Here is a 10,430-nt window from a genome sequence, read left to right as displayed (position 1 = left end):
ACTAATTAGCGTCAACACACGTCAACACATTGATAGTAACGTCAACACACTGCCAACACTTAAAAATGCATTGAAAACTTGTACATGTCCAATAAAGCCTTCCATCTCCATTGTAACAAATGTAGACTGATGTTCATCTTAATGTGGTTTGTTGCTAATTACACTTTAACACCAAAGAAACATAGGATAACAGTTCATTTCAAGGGATGGACAAAGTGGGAGTTGAAACCCTAATATCTATGTGGTTTAGGTGGGTTTGAATTCATATCGTACCTACATGTAGTTGGCTTCTCTCCAAATGGCAATTGGCTGAAATCTCAAAATAATGTCACACCCATTTTCAAACGAGAATGGGGGCACAAGATTTAGTTGTAAAAACGATGTGGGCAAGTTGAAGGACACTTATTTAGGCTGAGGTCTCATCCATTACTAATCAGAAATGCATCTGGTATGAGGAAATAATTTGTGAATATATGCTCGGCATTAAACTTTAAGAAAATTACACAAGATGATGCTGTTCCATCATATTTACAGACCGTGCTTCAAGGAAGAGAAAACATGCAGAGAACACAACCAATCAAGCAGATAGCCCCTCTACCCTGACCTTAAATATTGCAGAATCACAGACGACAACGGGGGATGAGGTAGGGCAGTAATGAATAAGTTGTGATTGAACATTGGAACGGACTGGTGAAAGTACTTGTGATGGACTTCAATACAACTATTACTGATTGACAGGGAGGGCATATTTCAGTCAATGAACTTAGGCGAATGTATTATCATGTGAAAGTTCACAACTTTGTTTGCATCAGGATACTGCTTCGGCTGTAATTCATATTCACCAGAGGATTTTTTTTTTAAATTACATCAGTGTATGCTGCAGTCTTCCAAATATGTATTTTCCATTGTGGGGGCAGAAGTTGAACAAAATGGGTGGCAATTTTTCAAACTTAATTAATGTCTTGAAATTTTGAAAGAACAGTCTGTTTTTACCTGATTTCATTATGAAAGTTGCATTTAATGGCAAATTGTATTTTAAATACCACTTTTCTGAGGATCATGAACTTGTTGGTCTGAACCATGCAATCTTGTGTTCCTAAAAGTGTAGTGTACTCGATGCTAATTAGTCCGAAGGGGCACAGCATTACATTTGGATGCACACTGCCACCAACATGAAATGGATGCCACTTTGATCAGTAAGGAAGGTAGTTTATGAAGTCATATATATGACTTCATTGGGAAGACTTAGATTGTCGGCCAATAGTGGTTTCACTACTCCAAAGTGACTTACGCAAATATGGCACACCTTTTTTGACTTGCAGACCATCTTAAGTTACTTGCGCAAAACTGGCATGTTATGAAAATTTCTTTGTTCTTTGTTTCAAGGGTTTCTGCAGGACCTGCTTGAGGACGGCACCACAGAGAAGCAAACGTCGACAAAGCAAGGTATTGGGGTTGCATTCATATGAAAGTGTGTTTTGAATAAATCGGTTAGGGGCAAAGGATACAAGGTTTACAGGTAAAAGGCTTGACACTCCGAATGTACCTCTTTTTTTGGATTTACTTTTTAAAGCGATTAAGTATTGGTGTGATGAGGGGTGCTGGTCAATCTCATTAAATTTACCCCCATAATAAACATCTGCCTGTACCCAAAGGTACAATGACAAAATGACACTTGTTTGTCTAAATTAGACTAGTCTACTTCGATCATGGTGTGACCTGGTTTCTAAGGACATCGATGGAGTTTCTTAATACCACCCTCAGGGACTCGATCCACATTTGCATTGATTCAGATTGCTATTTCTGATATAAAAATCATTTACGGTGGACACTGACCAGCCACTTATTTGTGATACCTCAATTAAAAAAAAACGACTTCAAGAATTTTGCTTATACTCTGCTCTATGCAACTGGGAGCCCCTCCGTGTCAAAATCACCTGGGTACCCCAAAAGAATCGTGCAACGGCCCCTGAGACCTATGCACAGGCTGTTCATTCACAAGTGAATAACCGTGATCATTCAGGGTCATTCTGAACATGATAATCTCTCCACGGATGGGCATCCAGCACTCAACTCCCTGCGCTCTTGTAATGACCTCATGGTGTAACACTTTTTGCTACACGCCGCGGCCCCTTCCTTTTTCATTTTCCCATGTAGCACTGTGTAGCAGCGGGTTTGTGCACAAGTCTATGGTGTAGCACTTTTTTGCTACATGCCCTGGCCCCTTCCTTTTTCATTTTCCCATATAGCACTGTGTAGCAGCGGGTTTGTGCACAAGTCAACCGTGTAGCACTTTTTTGCTACACGCTGCGGCCCCTTCCTTTTCTTGCGTCGTCGTCTAGCATTGTGTAGCATTAGCATGCACTTGAAGGTCTGGTTCTTGGACCATCCGATAGCCTGTGCCTATATCCTATTGTATATCACCTGACTATACATTCTGTGTAGCATGTAACACTGCTACACACACAGGTTCTGTCTTCTTCGGTCTCATTTCTGGCTGGGTATATTATACATGTATCATTACTCAGTTTACATTTCGGATGATTTGGATTCGGATTTTGATGATTCGGATTCTGAATCAGAATTGAATTGATTTATGTTTATTCATCATGGGTCGATGAGCTACGATGCCTGGGAAAAGTTTTCTCAATGGAGGGTCGGCCAGGTTGAATATGAGGTGTATTCTGTGTCTCATAAAAAATTCTTGCTTGGCGTTTCTCTTGCAAGGGCTGGACTTGGTCGAACGGTATCCTCTGCACTACTAAATATTGGGATTTATGAACTATATTTCGTTAATGTTTTGCCAGTATATTTATAAAATCATGTTCAGTGATTAAATAAAACAGACTTTTATCCACAATTTATATAGGAAAGCTGGCAGTTATCGTAGAAAGCAGCCTATTTCTCCAGGCAAACATTATATATATCTTCGTGTGATATTTGAGTCATTCCTCATTGCAACACGGTACTTATTGTACAACTAGCTGTGCACTTTACATGTTGTTTTAGTGATGCATATGGTTCATGTACTGAGCAGTCGACTTCTTCCTAGAAGTAGTACATGTAGGTCCTATTCCATTACACCATGTGACTGGCACCTTATCATTACACACCATCAGTTTCCAAACCCTGTTTCCATAATTATTCAGGCTTCATTTATACAAGCTGGAGGGCGTTAAACTTTGGTTTCTAAAACGGCTCTGACATTGCGCGCTAAGCTGAATGGAAATCCCGCGCTCACGTATTTGTATATGCAATGACTGTTTTATGTACAGGTATGATATCTGCAAGGGTGCTGGCACGTTGGGCTGTCGGTCGCCGATATATTGAACGAAATCTCCGACTTTGCTTCTCTTTTTGAAAACATTTCTCTGCAAATGCGAAGAGGAATCAAAAAGCAATTAGCTGATGGCAATATTGTTGACAAATCTGCGACTGATTGCGGTCATCAGAAATAACCTGTTGCAGAATGAAAAACATTTAAAATTGCAATTGTTGATGCTGAACTTGATGCCTTCTGGACCAGTCGCTCAGAGATTCCCAGCACATTATAAATATTTCAATTTTAACACAGGGACATGTCCATTTACAAATTCACATTTTTGAATGTGTGTGGGGTTCCACTAAATGAGAACATGCAGGTATGAGTCTCCATCACAGGTGTTTATTATCCTGCTTTCTTGGGTCCCTTTATTTTACCAGCAGATATCTCCAGAGGACTGGACCCAAATTGCTATCGTCTATGATAATATGTGCCATTTAGATAATATGGTCGTAGCCCGTAAACCGCTTCCACTTTTGTGGCCTTGGTTGCACATGTTGTTGTAACCACGAAAGTGCATTGATCGTATGTTCATTTGGCACCATGCAGATTCTGAATACAGAAGCAGGTACCAACCTGATGATCATCTTGAGGAGAAAGACAACACCATCAGTTGTGAACAAACTTTTGTTTGGATGGGTAGATTCAAGAAAATCCTTTGTGCTATGCCAAAGACACATCATTGTATGATTGTTCGAGGAAACAGATACACAGCGTTCTGCTATGAACAACGTTACAATCCAATTCTTCAAGCATGTAGAAGTGCCAACAGTGTGTGGTGTAGCCTGAGTGTTCTGCTATGAACAAGGTTACAATCCAATTCTTCCAGCACGTAGAAGTGCCAACAGTGTGTAGTGTAGCTTGATTCTAGTGGTACTGGTAACTCTTTGGAAGGAGTCCAAAATATCACAATACACATGCACCTTTTTTAAAGCCGAAGCCTTTTGTTGAAACAGGACTTTTTAATGTGTACTTGTTGATGGTATCAGATCTGTATACTCATTTGGCATAGTGAACGTCTTCTTTCGATCTTGTAATTTGTATATGGTTCATATGCACTGCCTCTACTGGGTAATGCATTTTATTTGTATTTATGATTAGAAGTGTCCTGCCATCATTTAAATTGTGGCATCGTAGTACTTCCATCCCTGTACAGTCTTACAAGCTTAAGAGGTTTGGCACCATTTCTTCTCCTTTTTTTCAGCTTTTCCGATAATAATGCTATGTTTTTGGTCACACAAAGTTCTCTGATGATTTTTTCCCCTCAAGCTACATAAGCTTAACTTATTTTTAACATATTTTCTTATTGTAGAGATAAATTTAATTGTGATTTTATTACCTGTACTTCAAATTGCCTCATCAAATTTAATAATGATCCAGCTGCCAATTGGGCTTTATTGAAAACCTTGACAGTTTATGTACAGTAGGTTGTTTATCCAACAAAATATCTGTAGAGTTGTATAAACTTGTAATTTAGTATTAAGTGTTGTATTTTTGTGTAATTACTTTTTTTCCATATACATGTATTCCCATGTACATTTATACACACGTTTAGATTTGGCTTGGTGTTTTTTTTTATCAATGCATCTCATTCTGCCTGGGAGGTCAATAGCCTAGGAACTATTGAAAGTAATGTATCCTCTCCATAAACACCGTCTGGAGTGAAGATGGAGATTAACTGTGGAAATGTATTGATAAAGATGTTATTCCCATTTAACTTTTTCCTGCTTTTTATTGATTAACTCTTGTGCGGATGCAATCATTCATTAATTTACAATATTGAAAATAGTTTATTGAAAATTTCTGTTTTCTCCTGGAAGACTTGTTCAAGCTTATGTACTGGAAGCCGAGTTATTTCTTGAATTACCCATGTATGTGTTTGAACAGGATACTAGCCTAGTTGTCTGTAACTTCTTGTTTGCCATTGGACTTTTTGTTCAACAGGTTTTATTAAGTGAGGTGTACCCAAAACGTCAAATTTTGTTTCATTTAGTTCTTAGTTCTTTTACTATTTGTGCAAACATACAGGTAGCATGCGGAGACATTTAATGTTTACAATGTATGATTGACCAGCAGTAAGGAAATAAATATGAATTTTCCTGCTTTAAATGTGCGTTGAAGACCAACTCAATAGAATGGATGCGACTAATGCCCGAGCTATCGACAACACAGTGTGTCAAACTCACCCTCACTGTGCACATCTGCAATATAATTGGACTTAATCACTGCTTCTGTTTTACGATCAACATATTTTGTGTTTTCTGTGTGTATTGTAAAAATGCCTTTCCTGTCTTGTAATTCCACCATTGACCGTTTTCTTAACTCATGTCCTTAGAATGTTGTTTGAAATGGTAATTTTTATTTTTGATTTGTTTACATACATAAGTTTAGATGTTACAAGGTAAACACTATTCATTTATTTAATATATTCATGCCATAAATAAGGAATGAGCTGTAAATTTTTACTCAGTACCACACATAAATTGAAGTATAGTTACATTAAATCTAGAACAGTTGCATTTGGTTATCATTGGTTTTTTTTTCTTTGCCTGTAATAAGTGAATGTAGAATTTTGTTCTTACATCTGCTGTTGGTTGTGGGAAAGCCTGTGATATTTTTCAGATTTGAGTGTTTGTCTACATGTCTACCTAATATTTGGCTGCAACCTAAACCCTCTGTTGTGTGTTATGTTGTGTTTAACGACACCGTCTACAGACAATAATATTCCTCATTATCTACACAAGCGATGACAATATTTACATTATTGACAGACCCAGGGAAATAGATGTCATTGGTTATTTCAGATCAATTTCTATCCTAGAGCAACAGCACCTTAAGGTTACAGAATAAATACAAGTACCCGCCTGTTATGTGAATCAGGTACCCTGTTACTAAATTCCCCTAAAATACACACCTCTATTTAATAGTGCCCAGATGAACAGACATAAGGGAAAAACTGACATGCTGAGGATACAACTAAAAATGTATTTTCTCCACTGAATTCCTTTAGTCGCCAAAGACATAGTGGATAAGATGGCTAACAGTACAATGCTTTCATTGAAAGTTATTGCATATACAAACAATGAGCCTTTAGTCTTGAAAAATGTGTACTACCGAAAATTCCTAGCTTTTAACACTCTGGGATTGGAGGATTTGCTGGATTTAGGATACTTGTAGCTTTTAACACTCTGGAATTGGACGATTTTGCAGGATTCAGGTTGTAAGTAAGAAAATTAGGGTAGGGGTTTAAGAGGAATGTTCATGTACATGTGCAAATGCAATGTGCATTGTTCATAAAATCATTTGCACACGTCCCACATTGAAGTTACCTTATGTGCATAAAACAATGCATGGATGTTTTAATTAATTGTACTTTTATAATTGAAATTTACATGTATATTTTAGCATCTCCAGATATATCTTTGAATAAATGTATACAGTAGATTATCTGCAAAGCTGAATGCTGCACTGAGGACACCGGTCGGGTGCAGAACTCGCCGACTTCAATTTCACAATAAAGTACAGGCCAGGCTGGAACAACGCTAATGCAGATGTCCTTTCACGACCACCCCTGCACATCGATGAGTCCATAACCCAGTGTACTGAGAAGGTGAGCAGAAACCATATTACCGCCACTGTAGAGGCTGCCATATGGGGAGAGTCGGGAAGTGCCCATGGGTCACTGCTATTACCACCGCCACATCTTGTCTAGATGACAACACGACACCGAGCCATTACACCATCAAGGCAGAGTTTCAAGCAGACGCCATCATTGGCCCAGCCATGAAGTACATTGACAGAGGACATCAACCAACTACACAAGAGAGAAGCAAGGAACACCCAGATGCCAACATTCTCCTCAGAGAACGAGACAAGCTCAAGGTTGACAGTGCCGGGGTTCTCCGACGGAATCAGCTTGTCCTACCCCAGAAATACCACCGACAGGTCCTCAAGGAGTTGCATGAGGATATGGGTCATCAAGGGGCTGAACGTGTCATCCACCTGGCACGAGACCGTTTTTACTGGCTCGCATGCAGCGGAACATCGAGCATTTTGTCACTAATGTCTGTCAGTGTCTGAAGCAGCATAAGCCCAACCGCCTGACTCAGGAACCACTCCGAAGCATCACGACCACAGCTCCCTTCGAGATCGTCTCCATTGACTTCGTACACCTAGAGAGGAGCATTGAAGGTTATGAGTACATTCTTGTGGTCATGGAACACTTTACACGCGTTGCACAGGCCTACCCCACCACCAATAAATCTGGCAAGACGGTCGCAGACAAAATCTTCAATGATTTCGTGCTCAGATTCGGCTTTCCCCATAAACTCCACAACGATCAGGGCTGAGAGTTTGAAAATCAGCTGTTCCAGCGGTTGCAGAGCTTGTGTGGCATCACCCCATCCAGAACCACTCCCTACCACCCCCAGGGTAATGGACAGGTTCAGAGGTTCAACCACACACTCTGGGGGATGCTCCGGACCCTACCAGAGAAGGATAATGCCCGTTGGAAGGAATCCCTGAATCAAGTTGTACATGCATACAGCTGCACTCGCTCTGAGGCTACAGGATTCTTTGCGCGGAGGCCTCCCGCTGCAGTCATCAAGTTTTACGACCGCAACTGCTCTTCGTGCACAATGATGGTCGCCGCGGTTCGCTGGTAACCAACGTACACGGTTATAGAACTTGCAGCGAAATTCTCCACTGGAGTAAAGATTACAGGGCAAACAAATATGCTTTTCGCATGTGCAGTTGTTCTCCATAGCCCCTGTGCAAGCGCAAGGGAACCCATGAGAATCAGTGCGGATTTTCGCGTAGGTTGATGTTTCGCTCAAGAAAATCAGACAAAAATTCGGTAAGATATGCCCTTTTCCTGTTCGATACGAAACCTATGAAATACAAAATTCATACATACAATAATTTTCTAAAAAAACTGCTTTCCGACCATTTCCTGCGGTTGGGAAATGGACTAAAATGTTGACAAAATGTCAGTGCAGACCAAATGTTAGTTTCATGGCTGCCCAGTACTGGACAATTGGTCAAAATATCGATCGAAAAGTTGTATTTTTTTGTTTTGATTTTGTTTTCTTTTAGGCTCCCTGTGTTTCCGCCGATGTTATTTATATTGATGACAAATGAGAAGCAGTCATCATCCAACTTTTCATGATTGTTAACGTATTAAATTGAAAATGAAATCCAAATTAACTTGACCAGATCTAAAATAATTTTTGTATACTATAGGCCTATACACCGGAAGAAATAAAATTCGTTATGAAAAAATCATGAGAAATATGGAAAGAAAATTGAAGATGCAACTTGATAACACCACAATAGCCAGTGGAAAACTTTATATATTATGAAGCTGGAAAAAAATGAACCTGATGAAGAGATGCTACAGACTCTGCATCCAAAAAAAAGTCATAGAGGGCCTACATGTAATTGTAATAAAATGTGTATAACGTTAAGCACATTTACATGTAGTTGGTCCTAAATTCCCATTTCAAGTAAGCGAAAGGCCCGGCACACAAACAGAAATATTATATTAGGCCTAGCTACAATAATATGAATAATGTGGCTGTGATTTTGTGACATACATGTATTGTTTATCGATTGCATCTGGTCACAATTTACATAAATATAGAAAACATAAACCAAAAATTTGTAATTTAAATTACAGGTCAGCTGGATGAACTTACCTTGGCCATTCTTCCATGCATGCTGCATGGTAGTTTGAACACTCCAATGTTTTTTCAAAGTACCGTTGCTTTTGACACAAATTTTCAGATTGCGAGAATGGCTTTACTTTAATTTTTTTTTTCACTTTGTCTTCTGTAGGTCTTGTCATGCTTGTTTGTGGTGTTCCATCGCCGAAATAATTTTGGAGCGACAGTGAAGCAAAACTACGTCTTTTTTTCTCATGTGTTTTGATCGATTTGGGCAGCACAGATATGTACATGCACAACTGATGGCTTCACACTGCCTGCAAGATTTGTGCCACTTGTGTGGCCAGCTTGGGGCCGTGCAGAAAGGCCGAAACGCTCATTCTAAGGAGAAGTAATAGATGGTATGGAATCATTGAATGTGTGAGTGGGGAATGGAGATTTTCCCGAGTTAGTCAAGTCAAAAGAGGGAGAGCATGGGCAGATTCCCGTCACCGTAACCGGAAGAGATGTCTATCAGACATATCCGTTCCCAACCATCCGCCATGAGATGTGCAGTCTTCTGACACCGAAGCCGCAGAGTAGATGTGATCTGTGCAAACTGCACAGGGGAAATCTGTCTTCACTTTCAGGTCGAGTAAAGAGATCAAAGTCTCTGTTGTCTGTCATGCTCCCAGCACAACTCGGAATGACAGACTAAGCTCGGTTCAGCTTCGAGCAAAAGCATCGCTCCTGCAGGCGCAAAAGCGAGCTCTCACGAAGAGGAACCGAATACTTAGCAACAAGATTTCACAAATCATCGAAGCAAAGAGCGTCCAGCTTACTCCAAACCAAGATTTTGCCCTGCAAAATGCCTTCCAGGAGTGTGCTACAGCTACTGTCGACGAGATAAAATCTTCATCCCCCGCATCTCTATTGTGAGCACAACACCAAGAATCAATCAAGAGAGGGAAGGCGATGCGATGGCATCCTGCTGTGATACGCTTTTGTATCGCCCTACACAGCAAGTCTTCATTTGCATATAATCTCATGAGGGATACTGGGTTCCTGCGGCTGCCTCACCCTACAACGCTGCATCCATACAGCCACTTCGCAACTCCAACTTCAGGCTTCAACAGCGATCTGGTGAAGAGAATCATGGAAGACCACATCTCACAGGACATGCCCTACAATCATCGAGATATTTCTGTCTTGTTTGATGAAATGAAAATTAAGTCAGGCTTGGTATATTCACAGAGCACAATTAATGTTGTCGAAGCGATAGATGCTTTGTCATTTTTTATATCTTGGAAAAAATTTTGTCCATTTACTTTCCACAGCTCAAAGGCCAAGACATATCATGGACGCAGCTGCTGTCTCTGTACGAGTGGGATGTGGGGCTTGAGCGTACATCTCCCGGTCTTCGATGTTTACACAAACTGACGTATGAGCACCTTCACCTCACTCCT

The 10,430-nt window shown here is 40.1% G+C and overlaps 1 protein-coding gene across 2 annotated transcripts; it reads left to right on the top strand.

The window, feature by feature from the left end:
* Nucleotides 1-359: 359 nt before the first annotated feature.
* LOC110990701 (uncharacterized) lies at nucleotides 360-7,861 on the top strand. Of its 2 annotated transcripts, XM_087139514.1 has the most exons (3): nucleotides 360-644; nucleotides 1,387-1,446; nucleotides 3,872-7,861. In XM_087139514.1, exon 3 carries the CDS (start codon nucleotides 6,974-6,976, stop codon nucleotides 7,400-7,402), a length of 429 nt encoding a protein of 142 aa, XP_086995640.1. In that variant the 5' UTR covers nucleotides 360-644; nucleotides 1,387-1,446; nucleotides 3,872-6,973; the 3' UTR covers nucleotides 7,403-7,861. The 2 variants fall into 2 exon arrangements, with proteins under 2 accessions (XP_086995640.1, XP_086995641.1); XM_087139515.1 differs by having other exon boundaries at nucleotides 1,387-7,861.
* The last annotated feature ends 2,569 nt before the right edge of the window (nucleotides 7,862-10,430 follow it).

The sequence above is a fragment of the Acanthaster planci genome, linkage group LG07 (genome assembly GCF_054643075.1).
Source record: "Acanthaster planci isolate LZ-2023a linkage group LG07, COTS_SCS, whole genome shotgun sequence".
In the NCBI taxonomy this organism is placed as follows: domain Eukaryota; kingdom Metazoa; phylum Echinodermata; class Asteroidea; order Valvatida; family Acanthasteridae; genus Acanthaster; species Acanthaster planci.
Note: the sequence above shows the minus strand (reverse complement) of the source record. Positions and strands in the feature narration are given on the sequence as shown.